The 16310-nt window shown below is 41.2% G+C and overlaps 1 protein-coding gene across 2 annotated transcripts in view; it reads left to right on the top strand.

The window, feature by feature from the left end:
* ZBTB44 (zinc finger and BTB domain containing 44) overlaps positions 1-16076 on the top strand; it is a 37743-nt gene extending 21667 nt beyond the window's left edge. The window contains exons 3-6 of one of the 2 annotated variants that reach the window (XM_064397865.1): positions 650-734; positions 5586-5749; positions 8541-8841; positions 10887-16076. In XM_064397865.1, the coding sequence (XP_064253935.1) occupies positions 650-734; positions 5586-5749; positions 8541-8841; positions 10887-11169 (833 nt within the window). In that variant the 3' untranslated portion in view covers positions 11170-16076. The remainder of the gene's footprint in view (positions 1-649; positions 735-5585; positions 5750-8540; positions 8842-10886) is intronic. The other variant, XM_064397866.1, reaches the window with a different exon arrangement.
* Positions 16077-16310: the final 234 nt, after the last annotated feature.

The raw sequence follows: 16310 nt of genomic DNA, 5'->3' as shown, positions 1-16310 counted from the left end.
GGTTGCTTTGATGCTGCATTTCCTTGGATTCTGTTCCCCAAGCCCCTTGAGCTACATTTGCCCCAGTGTTGGTGAACTGAGCAGAGCTCTGGAGTGGTTTTGTTTGTACATTTCTCTAACAAACAGGTGTTTGGTCTCTTTTGTGTTGCATTTCTGATTTCCCAGAGGGCTCTTCCTGTCTCAGCTGCTTATCAATAAATGAAGATATTATCAGTTAATATATTTATGGAAGATTTAGAACAAAAAAGCCATTTAGTGTGGCAGGTTTGAACTCCTTATTGCTCAGGAAGTCTTAAAAAATTGACAAATAGTCCCTTTAGGTGAATGTAACATTTCTGCTTTACAGTGCTAGTTCTGGATGTGTTTTGAAAACTGGTTGTATTTAACAGTTCCATTTTCTAGGTGTACCAAATATGTGCCCTTTATTGAATTGTCAATTTACTGAGTAATGTGTGCAGAGAGAAGCTGATTTGGAACAAGTCACTTCTGGGTGTTCTAAATGACTTTCCCAAGGCACTTTTATTATCTTGTCACCCATGTATCAGTGTCTATCAGAGATTTGAGAAAGCAAGCTTGATGTGTATTTACCTGCCCCCCAACCCTTTTTGAACAGTTATTTGCATTAAATTGCCCTTTTTTCTTTGCCTAGGCTCAATAGATGAGGGGGTTACAGAGGGATTGCCCACACTGCAGAGCACCTCTGGCACTAACGCTCATGCAGACGATGACGATCGGTATGTACCAACCCGGGGTGCAAAGTGTTCTGCACCCAGTGCTTGCTCTAATTAACCTCCCCAGCCTTAATCCCACAGTGTTTAGTTGTTCCTACATCGAGTTCTCTGTGTTGATCAAGGTACAATCAGTGCCTGGAGGGGCAGATGCTTTAGAAGAATGTAGGTGATGAAAGTCAGAATCTGCTTACTCGTTGCTTTTTGTTTCCTGTTTATTTCCAGGCAGCACTGGTGAAGAAAGATAGTCCTGTTCTTGCTGTTTCTTCATCATTGCTCTGTATTAATAAATTTTAATTAAACCTCTATGTGAAACATGCATGCTAAAGCAACAAACTGAAAACAAGGCCTAGCCCTGACTTCAACAGACCTCACTACTGCAAACTACAGGAGAGGCAGAGCAGCCTTAAATCTCTTCCCCAAACTTTCTGCCTTTAGCTTCTCACCAAGATGCTGTGTGGCACTTGCTGTAAATATTTAGCAGGCTTTTGCTGTGCTGAGCTGAGTGATTTATTAAGGGAATCCCTTATAAGGGAAGGTTGGCAGAGAAAACCAAACTGAACTGGGTCTGTTTGGTCAAAGAGACACCGTGGTTCTGTTAGAGCCAAGCGAGGTACCCACCCATGGCACACAGGGCTGCTCTCAGCTGCTCTGCCTTCCAGTTCTTAGCTCTCCCCTCTCTCAGCACATTTTTCCAAACTGGTTTTTGCAGGGGTTTGTAAGACAAGTGGGTCTGAGGAAGAAGTGTAAACCTTTGGAAGTTTTTCCAGAAATTGTGTCAAGAGAATCTCCCTATAGAGATAATAACCAAGAGCTGCATTTTCATAGCTCATAAAATTTTTCCTGTCATTTCCATCTAAAATCTGTCCCACTTCCCTTAAAAAGGGAAAATAACTGCTTAGATAAGACTTTTTGGATGACATGGAAGATTTTATCTATCTGCTAACAAACCTGAGTATAAAAATAACACCCAGCACTTAAGGGTTGAATTTATAGTAGGAGCACATGTTGCACTTGAACTAATCCAGGCTTTTAAACCTGTAATTCTCAAGTCAAGTGGTACACATATTTTCAGCAGTGGATTATTTCAGAAATTTCCTATAAAACTGCAGAGCTTCAGCACAAATTGAATAGAAAATTCAAAAGACAAAAAATTCTTCAAACACACTGAAAATTCCCACTAAAAGATCTCTTACATGCAGAGAAGGAAAGAATATTTACCTTAGTTTATGCCCCAGTTTGAAAATAATTAGTCTCAGAGTGACAGAAGTATCAGGAAAATGAACTCAAATTTGCACCTTGTCTCAATAACTACAAGTGAACTGAGAGTCATGGGGATTTTAGACTCCAGAACTACCAAGTGATTTATTTTATAAATTCAAATGAAAGTGTCAAGAATGTTCTGATTCCAAGAACCAGTTAAATGTGTAGAATGGTACTACCAAGACCTGAGCAGTTTCCTTTCAGGGGTGTGTGTGTATTTGTCTTGTTAGTGCTTTCAAACACACTGGGACAGCCCTTCAAGCATGACTTAAATTCCCATTTCAAGCATGGGATGGGCACAGCAGCCAATAAATATGGCCTGTTGTTCACTGTGCAGCAATTTGGGCACACAGTTTTGGGAGAATAAGAATTCTGAATAAAGTAAAACATGTTTCTCTAGCTGAATGATAAATAACCAATCAATACATTGTACAGATGGTGAAAATTTCCCTCCCAAACTGTTTGAATGTTTCATGCATCTTTAACTCCATGTTGTACATTTCCTTATCACTAGAAGTTCTCAAAATGTCCAAATCAGTGGTGTGTGCCCAGTGCAAATTAATATGGAAAAATGTATGTTGTAATAAACATTTATTATATTAATAAATGCAATATATTACATTTCTATTTCTAAAACAAAGCAAAAGACTAGTCCCTCTAAAGGTCTCTCAGTATTACATCCGTGTCACTCTGGGAGGAATCATAAACATTTCAAAAACTAAGATGTCTTATCTCTTGAGTTTCTGTCTTAAATAATTAACATCATTAATTTGGCCTCCTGCATAATCACTATTTCATAAACAGTAGGTCACATGTAATTGTTGTCAGTTTAATAGGCACACAGGAGTCTGTTAAGTATTAAAATTACTGTTCCAGTGAAGTCTCATCTATTCTTTCTCTGGTATTTCACATCTGGATTGTTACACACTTTTCTAATCTTGCCTGCTTTAACAGTTCTATCAGTTTGTGGCTGCACTTTAAAAGGAGTTGCTCAATTAATAAAAGTTATAAAAGGTCTCTCTGATCCAACAGAATGAGAACCTCCACTTCTCTAAAATAATTATTTGCAAATAACGAACATTTCCAGGTTCACTGGCATTTTGGCATTCATGTTTGTCAGAGTTTGGTTCTGCATAGTAAATAATCTCAGGGTGAAAAGAAGAAAAAGTGCAAGTAGGATATTTCAGTGCCAGCATTTGAAACCCCTCTCTGTGTAGCTGGTACAGAAGTTCTTGGAGATGTCAGACAAATCTCAGCTGTTAAATGCCATATTGATCACAAATTGCAAGTCGTGAAAAATTAAGTAAATGTGGGTGAAAAAGAAGCAGGGGAGAGAAAATCTAATAATGTTTCAAACATAATCTCTTCATGGTGCTAAGTTATGTCACCAAAAAGGTATTTCACCCTGCTGGCAGTGTGAGCCTGGGAAAAGACAAGCCAGGCACTGATAGCTGGAGAGCCTCCTGATTCCCACTAGATCTGCTTTAATCAGCCCTCCTCATCATGAAAGATGGATGAATTTAAAAACCAGCCTTTATTTTCATTTTCTTCTGTGGAGCTGTGCCCATAGCACTTCTCCCGTGGAGGAGGTGGCACCAGCACAGGCATGGAGGGTGAGCAAGCCCAAGAGAGCTGGAAACAAAAGGAGAGCTCTGGCTCCTGATTGCTGCCCTACTTTGGGTGTCTCCTGAGAAAGCTCCAGGAGCACAACGTGCCTGTGCCTCCTCACAGTCCCTAACACAGGAAAGAGGGAGGCAGCACCTAAGGAACATGTCAGAAGATTAAATTCTTTGTTGTCACAAAACCCAAATGTTATTCTTATTTGAGCACACTACATGTATAAAAAAGGAAGTGGAGTGCCAGAGTTGGTCAGGAATTTGGTTAGAAAAATCAGAACCTATGTTTAAAACACTCCCACTTACTTCAAAAAGCTTCAGTTGGAGTTTTTTAGACCCCAAAATGGCAAAGAGCTCCATTCTGCCAGGCCCAGGACAGGAGCTAGTGACTTTGCTCTTGCAAATATTCCCTTTATCACAGATCAGCAAGTCTGTCAGCATCTCTGTTTTCCACAGCTCTGAGACCCTACTGTGTATAAAAGGTCAAGGACAAGAAAATTTCTTCTTTAGTGCAAATCTTCCTCCAGTGCCATGTGAGGTCAGAAATCCTTAGGGTTTTACAGACTGAATGATACTAAACTCCTACAGGAAACCCTTTAATCTTGTGTGTATCAAGAGATACCTGGTGCTCTCTCTCCAGATAAATTTTACAACTGGAACTTTTGCTGCTGAGCGTTCTGCACTCAGAATTCAGATACCCCCCTGTCCTCACAGCTGTAGTGCCATCCTTTTCCAGAGTAAAGACAGTTTAAGTGTTGATTTTAAAGAGATTATCCTAGTTCTGCCCTCCTGTGCTGAACTGCTTTGTGAATTTTTGTATGATGCCTAGGAAAATGTATTTGTGCACAGTGCATGTTTCATTTGAGTGAGTGTTAGAAATCCCCAAATCCAGCATAACCCTGAAGCCAGCCCTCTGTGCCTGAGGGGGAAGCAGAGCAGCAGAAGGATTTCCTCAGTTAGGAAAACCTTCTGACTGTGAGGAGCCATCATGGCATCTTCTCAGGACATTTCAGACATTTCAGTTTAGTAAAGCTGAAGCTGCAGTGTGCTGGCCATGGACTGAACAGTCAGGGTCAGAGCAGTTCCCTGCTGCCAGTGATGGCTGATCTTTCAGCAGGCTGGGAGCAGCTGAAATGGCTATTTCACCAAAAATGCAGACCTTAGTGCTCAGGGAAGGGAAACCCTAGGTAAGTACAAACCCTGTTGTTCCCATGTTTGTACCAGCAGATTTGCTCTAATTTCACTGTGCCCTTTAGCAAGCTCCTTGCCAGAGGACTTGGATTAGAGCACTGTAGTTCCCTTAAACAGTTTGCAGCTGGAGGCTATGGAGGAGCAATTAGTCAGTTTTAAATAAATTACTTTGAAAGTTAAATTGTTCCTCTCTGCAGTTCATGAGCTGTTCTTTAAACACAGCACTGGAGCTCTGCTCATGGAGCTCTTTGAATCAGACAAGGGGCAAGTATTGCTTCATTAGATTAATATTTTAAACTTAGAAATACGCAATTGTAGATACTAGTATTTGTTGATAGAGCTTGGATTGAGATGAAAAATTAATTGGCTTTAATTTCATTTGTAAATATCACTGAAGCTGCAAAATACTCCTTTGCTTTTCATTTACTCAGCTCAATAAACTCTTCCTCAGGGACTGTTTAGTGATTGCAAGTCATCGATGTGCTGGAGAAAATGCCCACGCCTGAAAAATAATGTTCAGTTTGCAGTTGTGCTCAGGCCTGTTGCCCAAAGAAACAGAATTCTGAGCTTATTCCCTGGGTGTGCTCAGATGTGCAGAGTCAGTGACTGTAAGATTTCAGGTGCAGATCCAGAGATTTCCAGAATAAATGAGATTTCAGCAGAAATGTGATGTGTCAGTCTCTTCCATCTCCCATGAATAGCCCTCAAGGTTCAGATTTTCACAGATGAGGCTTCTTGGGTCATTTCTCTGGCTTGTTTTGTAAACGAGTGCCTTTTTTCTTTGTAGTCTGGAGAACGTTCAGTATCCCTACCAACTCTACATTGCTCCTTCCACCAGCAGCACGGAGAGGCCCAGCCCAAACGGTCCCGACAGACCCTTTCAGTGTCCCACGTGCGGGGTGCGCTTCACTCGCATCCAGAACCTGAAACAACACATGCTCATCCACTCAGGTAAGAAACAGCCCCGCTCCCCCAATTCCTGACTCACAGCCTTGCTCTGCAGCAGTTGTAATAATGCAGCTTTTCCACTCATCTGCCAAGTGCTTGAGAGTTGATTTCAGAAAGATTGGGTAGAGGTTTGTCTCGCTGAATGCTTGTTTTGATCCCTGGAGTCTGCCTGATAGTTGTGCTCGTGGATGATTAGCATTTGTGTGGACTGAAAAAAACCTGATTGCCTGGAACTCATCAGGATAAGTAATTTTCCTGAAAAATATCTGAGATGAAATAAAGTATACTTGGCCCTTTTATTGCACTAAAGAAGTACATTGAAATTCTTCCTCTGCCATATTGCAGTTCAGTTCTCTGCTGTGTTTCAGAGGAGACTTGCAGCCATAAGAAAATATTATCTGTGTCCTTGCATTGAAGGAGGTTGTATGCCTTTGGATCTCAGACTTTTTGGAGGGATTGCAAGACAACTGAATTGGTTTGATTATCAATTTAGCTCCTGCAGGTAGCACAGGCAGCCAGAGGTTTGTGTGAATGCCTCCTGTGGGTCTTGGTCCCCAAATTCATTTTGATTTCCAACCAAGCATGAACTCCCCAATGTCTTTGCTATTGGTGTTTTCAAGACTTGTCAGCATTATGTGGCAGTAGCATTGACATTTGAGGGAATAAAGGGAATATTGAAGGGTTATTGCACTTGGTCACTAAGTCTCACGGTTTAGAATCTCCTGGTTTGAGTCTGACTCTTACCTGCACACAGAGGCTGAGCCATTCTGGGACAGAGCAGCCACAACTGACAAGGTGCAGCTTCTTCCTGTCAACAATTATTTGTTGAATCCTTTCAAGCAAAATAACCAGATATGTGTTTAATTTTGAAAAAGCAAATTCTCTGGGCATATCAGCTGCAAAATGATCCCAGGCCTGTTGTTAAAATCTGACAGCAAAGCATCTGTGGTCTACCTGTCAACTGACAACCCATGGGTAAAGTTGGGAGGGCTTTGAATAGCTGGTTTAGAATAATTAACATGCAAAAGAACTCTCAAAGTCTGTAAATGTTGAAAGTGTTTTCACATGAGCAAAATGGCTCAAGAGATTTCCCTTAAACTACCAGAGGAAATAGGTGCCCTTGGACAGTAGGAAAGCATGAAAAGTTTGAGCTCCACCAGACCATATTCCAGTTTATTAACTTGTTTTCACATGCTTAACAGGGCGTTTCAGTGTAACCTTAACTACAGCTTTCTCTGTCTAAGAGCCCTCAATTAAAAGTTCACCTCCTCCTTTGAAAGTAAGGAAAGCAGAGTGAAAGACTGGGGGAATTAACAGCCAGGGTTGATGCACATTCAGCCTTTTGAGAAAATCTTTTTTATTCCTTGACAGCCCTATTATGAATAGAGCTCCATATTCCAGATTCTTAGCCTCATGTTTGGATTTTCCCACTTTCTGCCGTTCAGACTTTTTATTAAATCCTAAGCTTTTGGTGACTCAGACTTTCATCTTGTAATAGTTCTGTTTGTGTGATTACACACTCAGCCACTGCAACATGTTGCAGAGCTCACGTGTTTTAGGGTAAGAAATGAAAAATTACTTAGGAACTGAATTTCTAGAATTGATACAAGAAAATATTTCTAAATTAATACCAAAAAGAATGAGAGGCATGAAGCTCCCCTGTCTTAGAGAGCTGTCTGTTATGCAAAGTTGCCGAAAATTCTTGTACAACAAGGTTCCCACGCAATATAAAGGCTCCTAGTGCCCCTTTTATCACCATTGCTGCTGCATTACAGGGGCGTCCCTGTGCACACAGTCCCTTGCCAGAACACTTCTCTGAGGCCAAAGGCAGCCAGAAAAAAACATTGCAATTAAGGGTAGGCTGATAATTGCATTGTTGGGAACCAGTCTGGCACAAGAATCTGCCGAGATCAAAGGAGTTCAAAGGCACAGGAGATGACTGCAGCATCAGGTCCTTGTTGGCTGTGCCTGGGATCTTTAATCCACAGGGACTTGTGCTCGTTTAAACCGTGGGGAAGGAGCCCCGGGACAGGTCACAGCCATGAGATTTCCTGGAGGTGGTTACTGAGGGACTGCAGCTCTGCTCTAATTATTTCTGCCTTTTTAAAGTTAACAGAGAACCTCTTGCTCAAGCAGGGCTGTGCTGTGACCACCTAGAGCTGCTGTCCTTGTGGGGAGGATTCTGCCCTGGCCTGTGTTACACAAGGTTGTTATAGATGGATAATGAGATGATTGGCTCTCGCAATTAAAAGATAACTATTGTGTGAATATCAAGAAAAGCTTTAGTGATGTGTAGTTATGTTATTGTAGTTTAGATGTCTTCTAGTCTCCCCATAGTTCCCTTTCCTCCCCGAATTGTTGGTATCAGACAGCTGAGGTTGTCTAGGGGCTGTTTAGGACAGGTAAAAGAAGGTGTGCACATCTGCCCCTTGCATGGGGCAGCTGGGAATGGAAAAGCTTGGTGCTCAGGGGGTGCAGCATGGCAACAACTGATCTCCAATCAAGTTACAAGAAAGCAGACTCCACCGAGAAATGGCAAAGAAGAGCTGACTGACAGACTTTGGGATGGGCCAGGGCTGGTTGATAGAACCCCCAGGGGTATAAGAGACTGAGCATCCATCTTGAAGATGAACTGGCCATGTAGTGTGCACGAGGGGCAGTTCCCAGCGCTGCAGCTCTTTCCTTATGTAGTCCTTTGTTGTATTTTTGTTAAGGTTCAATAAACCTTTTTAAATTTTCCAAGTGAGCAGCTGTTTCTCACAAGGTGAAGGCGTTTGTGCTCTCTCTTCCGCAGGCATTAAACCCTTTCAGTGTGACCGCTGTGGGAAAAAGTTCACCCGAGCTTACTCGCTCAAGATGCATCGCCTGAAGCACGAAGGTAAACGCTGTTTCCGCTGCCAGATATGTAGTGCCACTTTCACTTCCTTCGGGGAATATAAACACCACATGCGGGTTTCCCGGCACATTATCCGCAAGCCTCGGATTTACGAGTGCAAAACATGCGGCGCCATGTTCACCAACTCTGGAAATTTAATCGTTCACCTGAGGAGCTTGAACCATGAAGCGTCAGAGCTAGCAAACTACTTCCAGAGCAGGTGAGGTGCACAGCAAAAACCTAACAGGGAAACTTGCTTTTTTCTTTTTTTTCTTTTTTTTTCCTTTTTTTTTTTCCTTAGATCATCATTTCCTGCTTTCAGGGCAGCCTGCTGTGCCTCTCTTCAGGTTGCCAGCTAATTCCAGTCAGATTGATTCCTGCTCCACTCTCTGTTGTATCTGATCTGTCTTACAGCATGGGAGCTATATAGGAGGCTACTGAAGAATCCAGTGATATGCAGAGGCTGGTTCTGGGTTACTTAATTTCTCTTTTCAGTAGTACCTATGGCCAGGCCAATGGTGTGAAGCCACAGTGTTCTGTACTACAGCATTGGTGATTTGCTATTGATTTGCTTTTCAAAATCTTGTCCATAGCCTGTTCACTTTCATAGGGGACAGACTTCCTACTTCATTCTAAGTGCTTGCTTAACACTGTGGAAAGATTGCATGACTCCAGACCTTCTCCTTTCTCATTTTCTAGATAACATTACTAAATGATTAGACTAATAGGTTTGGAAATAGTAAGGGCCACTTGGACATTTTTTATCAGGGCACAAAAGACTTGGCATATCTCACAAATGCACTGCTAAAGACTACTGAAAGAGTTCTGAGGTATCAGATGAGCACTGTGTTCTCTCATTGATATAAATGTAATTGTTGGAATTTGAGATAGAAAGTACAAAAGTTGGATGAGACAAATTGAAGACAGGAAGGTCTTCCAGCCCTTAAATCTATAGAGAGAGTGCAGCTTGGTGTGTGTAAGTCATCTGCCTTCAGCAATGCAAAAGACATGTTCTGAATGTTACAGCATCACAATCCCACCCCTCCTGATTTCCAGACATTATTCTTCTTCCCATAAAAAACATTTGAATATTTTGTTCTATTTGATTACCTCAGGAGTGATGTAGGATGAAAAAGATTGAAAAACAAAGCAGGAAAGCCAGATGCTGTTCTTTCAGCAGAATATTGTTTAAAAGTACAAGTGCTTCATATCTGTGGGCTTACACAGTTCTTGTTCTTGGCTCTTGTGCCAAAACTGGAGCAAACACTCTGCAGGGTGATGCCCTGGTTGTGGTCAGCACTGCATTGTTGTCAGCAAATTAAAGTCATATTAAAGGGTGTGATTTTAGTTGCCTGTAGCCCTTCCTTCAGTCTGATTTGACAAACCTGAGGTTTAGCAGAGCTGGCTGTGAGTTTGGGTTGGAGCAGTGAATGCTTCTGTCACTTAAGGAATTCTTTTAACTGAGGCATTGCCAGGTGAACCAAAGCATACAAACGTGCATATATGTGATATGTGTATATACTTGTCTCAAGTACAAACTTCATGTCTGGTGCTGAAAACTTGCAAAGAAATTTATTTCCAGTATATCCTCATGCTCTGAAAGTACAACTGGAGCATTTGGTAGGTTTTCTTTGGATCCACTCAGCCCTCAGCTGTTCAGAGTGCATAGCAGAAGCATTGTCCAGAAAGGATTAAAAGGGGAAGGAAATGCAATTCCATACTTTCCTCAGGAGTGTGATATGTGTCAGGATCACTCCCCCACTGCAGCTGGCAGCTCCCTCTGCCTTCAGCTGTCTCACCTGGTGCCCCTGGTGCCAGCCTGCCCACTCAGAGGGAAGTCCTGCTGCTGCTCTGGGGGATGCTGTACCTCAGACATGGAAAGGGCCACATTTTGCCAGTGCTAAACTCATTTTTGTTTCTATTTTTAAAGCCTGAGTGCTCCCTTTTTTCGATGAGGTTTTCAGTGCCAAATGTGTTCCAGACATTAACTTTCATTCTGTATCACAACAAGGTGATACAATCTAATAATAAGAAGTTGCTGTGTAGGAAATACGGATGTGAAATAGATGCCATTGAATAAATTCTGTGTGTGTGGAAATGAGAACCAGGTTATGGTGCTTAGTGGAGTATGTCAGTGCCACGATCTTGGCCAATGTGAAATGAGTACCTTTGTTCTCTGTCTATGCAGTGTGTAGCTTGTGTGATGGAGCTGATACTGTGGTGTGAGAAATGACATTTCTCTTCTGTCCTTTGCCCCTCTTCCAGTGACTTCCTAGTACCGGACTACTTAAACCAGGAACAAGAGGAGACCCTCGGGCAGTATGAGCTAGGGGAGCATGGCTTTGAAAGCAACTCTTCTGTCCAAATGCCTGTCATTTCACAGGTGTCGTCAACTCAGAATTGTGAAAGCACTTTCCCCTTGGGGTCTCTGGGTGGGTTGGCAGAGAAGGAAGAAGATGTGCCAGAGCAGCCAAAGACTAACACCACTGCAGAGGCAGCCGCGGGTGACCCTCCCAAACCGGAGCTGTCATCTATTACTATCGAATAATTCATGGTTTGGTTTCATTTTTGTTCTTTGGAAAGTGCCTGTGTTTGGTCCTGTACATTTTAATTTAATTTTTTTAAACAAAAAGTGGGGAGATTTTCCCCTTTTTACTTTGTAAGCTACGCTTTAAACGGAAAACTGAGACAGATGTTACATTATTTTTCATGACTGAATGATCACTTCTGTGAAAATATTTAAGACTGATTGCACAAAAAAAGATCTTGTCAGAACATCATGGAAGCTGTGATATACTTCTAAAGAGGAACAACTGATTCAGATCACTTTAACTATTCCTTCTTCCACAGGTAGAGCAGCTCATTAAGTTTCTCTTGCTTCTGCAGGCCCTCTGGTTAAGGGAAAGAAATCAGAGGAAACCTTTTTCAAATGATAAACAAAAGGATGCATTGGAAAGCATGATTGAACAGTTTTGACTAGTTTTGAGTGGATGCTTTAATCTTCTGCATAAAGAAGTGACACTTCCTATATGTGCCTGCTGTTTTTCAAAGCCCTTACTGTGCCCTGTGCTGGAAATGGTGAGCGGTTTTGAAAGGAACAGTCACACACTTCTTCAAAACACACGGTCCCTGCCCAGCCCAGATGAATGCCAGGTATTCCTACTTCTTCTATTCCAGTCCTTTTAGAAACTGCTTGATCAAATAGCCTAAACAGATCTGCCCAGCTGAGGCTGGGCATGGAAAGTCTAAAGGTGCACCAGGAATTGGGAATGATGGAGAAGTGTTTAGCCATGCAAGTCTGACAAATATCTCCTGACTGTACCTGTCTGTAGATGGGGAACCACAAAGCAAAATGAAGGTTTTCCCAAACTGAAATTCTTCAACCATGGCCAGATTATTTGCAGTTCTGATCATTGCCCCCTCACATACACACTGTGTTTTTACTAATCTGAGAGCTAGCTAGAGGGAGTTTACAGATCAGAAAAAATAAGCTCTTTTGTGCATTATTGCACTTTTTTTTTTTTGTTTATACATATGTATGTATAGCTTCAGAGATTTTTACTAGCCTGTTTTGGATAAAACAAGCAATTTATTCTCTCTAAGGACAACTTTCTAACCAACAGGGGGTTGTTTACAAAAAGCCTATAGAGCAATGATGAATTGTTCCTGTTTCAAAACACTTTAAATCCTTGCCAACTCGGTTTATTAAAGGCCATTACTCCAGCTACACACACAGCTCAAGCAAGCAATAAACTGAAATATTTGCAATTTCATTTGTCCATATTTAGAAAAAGCTACAAATGGAGGGTGTGGGATTTTCAGAGCAGTGAGTCTTGTTTGGTCGAGCCTGTTTGGGCTCAAGTACTGCTTTGAAACCTAAATTAGGAAGTACATTAGGAGATTTGTGATTTTTCTTACAGCTTCTGAAGTTAACTCAGTATTTGATGCCAAATGCCCACGGCCTACAGATGATGTGCTGAGTGAGTAGGTATTGCTTGATCTCAGTATTCCAAAGGCATGATATACTCCCTTAGTTTTGAGTCTTGTTTTTTGTAAATTGTTGTTTTCTGGACAGATTTGTTTTATGCAAACACGAGGAGGAAATTAAACCAATAGAGAAAGGTTGCTCCTGAAGAAACAGAAGACACAAAAGTCGTATTATATTGCACATCAATTTGTATTCAGTCAGCCTAGGCAGCTCTGATACTCTCTGAGACTGAGTTCTTTCTATTAATAGCCAGCTTTTGTAAGGAAAAAAAGTTTATTGACCTTTGGAAAGTGTTTAAAGGGTTTCAGTGACTTCAACAATTTTTCTCTTTTTAGGTTAAACCCACATATTTTAGTTAAATAGAGTGAAAACAGTTGGGATTTAAGTACTTTCCAAGTTGCTGGAATGAGGTTTCTCCACCAGATCCAAAGGGTGTTTTAGAAACATGCTGCAAAGAAGTTCTGTGCTGCAATTCAGTCTTGATTTTATCTACCTTTGTGAGGCTTCTTAAAAGGGCTTGAAGGAGAAATGCTTTTTCTGGGCTGCTGTGTGTGAAATAGCCCAGTGCCTGCTGATGAGCTGAATTTAGAGCCCATTTCTCTTCACTTCTGATTTCTCTGAGAAGCCAGGGAGACAAGACAATGCCTTTTGCTGAGCTTTATTGTGACCTAGAGGGCTACAACACTGAGCTCAAACCCAGCATTTTCTCTTTTTCCTGATGTGTTACACAGGTAAATGAGAGTCCTTTGTGATTCATGCTCTGAACAGTGCTTCACCCAAACCACATTTCCTGACTGCAGAGATGTAATAATCAAAGGTGGTCGGGTATGAGGTGAGGACATAATCTGATCATTAGAATCATTTTCATCCCTGAAGTATTTTACTAAAGAGTTCATTGGTGAGAAGGTACAAATACACTGTAGACATACCTGGATATTGGATTTTTAAGACTTAAAATTTTGAGTCAGAAGGCAAATTGCTTTCAGAATACCAAAGAGAAAGGGGAAAGTTACAAAGACTTTATAGTTCTGACCTGTTCTTCCTTGAAAAGAAATAAGGATCATTAACACCGAGGTGCAAGGCAAGGCCTGGGGTTCATTATTCGTTGCATTCTGTGTTACACATTATCTTTTCAGCCTCCTAATCTCTGGGTAACATCTTAATTTAGTTCTCATTTTTCAATCTGGTTCAACTGGAGGAGAATAGAGTTCTTGGAGGATTTTATTTGGTTGGTTTAGGGTTGGGTTTACTTTTTAATTGTCTGTAATTGTTTCTTGTTAATATCTCTTTTCTCCATAGAAATGAATACAGTTTAAATGCAAACACCATTTTATTTCTGCTCTCTAACTTGTTGGAACTGTTCAGTTCTTTGAAATGCTGGTGTTCTTCACAAGAGAGATGTAAAAACACAGGACATCTTAAAACAATTTATGTTGCTAATGTGCTTGGATTCCAATCAGAGCAAGAGAGATAACTAAAATAGAAAAAACTTGCCTTAAACTACACTTGGGATTAAACCTAAAACATCAATTTCTTTCAGAGGGTTTTGAATTCTGGGATGCATTTTCTTATTTCTTCTTAGCTTTTTTTCCCTCCCTCCCAAAACAATCCATTATGTAGTATGCATTTCTGTGTCTGCTAGACAAGGGTCAGGGTTGATGTGGTTCAGCCCTCCTGCTGCAAGCAGGGTCAGCCCAGTGGTGTTTCCCACAGCTGCAGTTCAGTTGTCAGGCTCGCAGAGACCACGGTCAAGTCTCTCATACTGAGAGATCAGTAGACTCGGGTGTTGAAAATGGTTCTGGGTTCACATGGATTCTGAGTCTAAAAGATGTGAATTTAAACTTTTTAAAAAAGTAATAGCTGCCAATGCAGTCAAATATATTTTATAAGACTATGATCCCTATATGTCCCCTGCGGGATGAGATTTTATTGTTTTTAAGCTATGGTTTAAGGTTTTTATATGAGGGCTTCAGGCACTTCTTGGTCGCTGGTTCCACCCTGCAGCCCCGGGTGTGGGAGCGCTGAGGTGAGTGCTGGTCTCTCTCAGAGACAAACCAGGAAGCATTTTATATGCAAATCCAGCAGGAGCTTGGTGCACCCTGCAGGGATGAGAGAATTCAGATGGAGGAGCACCTGCTGCTCCTGCATCCATTGCAACTTCCACACCATCAGAATATGGAAAATAGCTGATTTTCATTCAGGCCGCTTACGTTCGAGTTTTGCTCACAAGGTGAAATCCTGTTTTGGAGGGTTCTCATCTCCAACTGTAGACATAATAAATCCCATAGCATCGTGATGGCAGGTAAGAGGGTTCAAGACAGTACCTCACCACACCAGAGGTACCTGGTGAATAGAGTGGGTTCCAAGTATTTGAGGAAATGTACCATAAAAGAAACAAATGTGAATTTTTTTAGTGCAACAGTACTTACTGCTCTGGATTTTCGTTCACTCCGTGTGTGCTAGCGCAGTAACTCCGTGTCCCACAGGTCTCAGCTACAAATCTGGTTGCACTAAAAAAAAAAGTAGATCTGGTGCTACCAGCCTGTGTGGCAGCTGTACCTACAGTCTTCCTGAGGGTTGCTGAAGTCCCCAGAAGAGTGATTTTGTTTCACCATTCATTTAGCTGATGCATGCTTTTGATATTCTGACCTGTAACCCTGGCTACACCGAGTCCTTGGACAGCTTCCTTGCTCTGTTCTGCAGTGCCTTCACTCGAGGTGCTGCCCCATGGTGAAACCCCAAAGAGGGAAAAGTGGAAGCTGGAGGAAAAAAAATGTGAATTAAATTATTGTTGGGCTTCTTTGTGCATTTTAGTAACAGTGAAACCCCCTTAACTGTGCCAGTCTCCAGTCACCAGCCGTATATCCAGTCATCATCTCATCCACAGTACAGCTTCTCTTGTTGATGCTGGCCACAGCTAGATTACTTGGCATGTTTATTGACCTAACAGAATTGGTTTTGGGTTTTGGTTTTGTTTTTTAATGTATACGATGTTTAAATACACTTCACATTTTATATAATACTATCTGGCTATTAGTATTTTTCAGGAACCATAGTTCTTGGTGGCTATATATATTTTTGTGACTTTTTTTGTAAACTAAGTGCCGTTTCAACGTTACAATCATTTTTAGAGTTATTGTAATCAATGTGAATATCATGTTTTTTCAAATCTGTTCTGAGCCTGTAGTGTTTGCTTTGTGATCATACGTGTAATGTATATATTCTGTATAGTTACATTGTATTGAAATACTAGCTTGTTTGATATAAGAAAAGTATGTATTGGGTACCTTTTTGCTAGCCTGGTTGTTTAATCTTTAAAAAAAAGTTCCAAAATACAAAAAAAAAAATCTCCAAACTGGTCCCATTATAGGTCAAAATTAAGGGGGGAGAAAAACTAGTTTTGAGTGTCTTTGGATAGAAATATGAAGCTAAGATTTTTCATTAAAATATTAATGTTTTATGGAGTATATCTTTGCTTTGTGTCGTTATTTAACTCTGCCAGCGTTTGCCTTGCAGTAGAACAGAGTAACCTGGACCCTCAGTGAGAAGGTGCAGCTCTGTCCCTTGAGCTACATTCTAGCTTTGCTTAGAACCAAAAGAGCTGATATGAGGAGAACTCGCTGGTGCTGAAGCTGTCACTGGGAGAAAGGTAGTTTAAAACAAAATGAACAATAATAAATGGTTGGAGAAGTTACACGAGT

This window comes from Passer domesticus, chromosome 23, assembly GCF_036417665.1.
Source record: "Passer domesticus isolate bPasDom1 chromosome 23, bPasDom1.hap1, whole genome shotgun sequence".
NCBI classification, from domain to species: domain Eukaryota; kingdom Metazoa; phylum Chordata; class Aves; order Passeriformes; family Passeridae; genus Passer; species Passer domesticus.
Note: the sequence above shows the minus strand (reverse complement) of the source record. Positions and strands in the feature narration are given on the sequence as shown.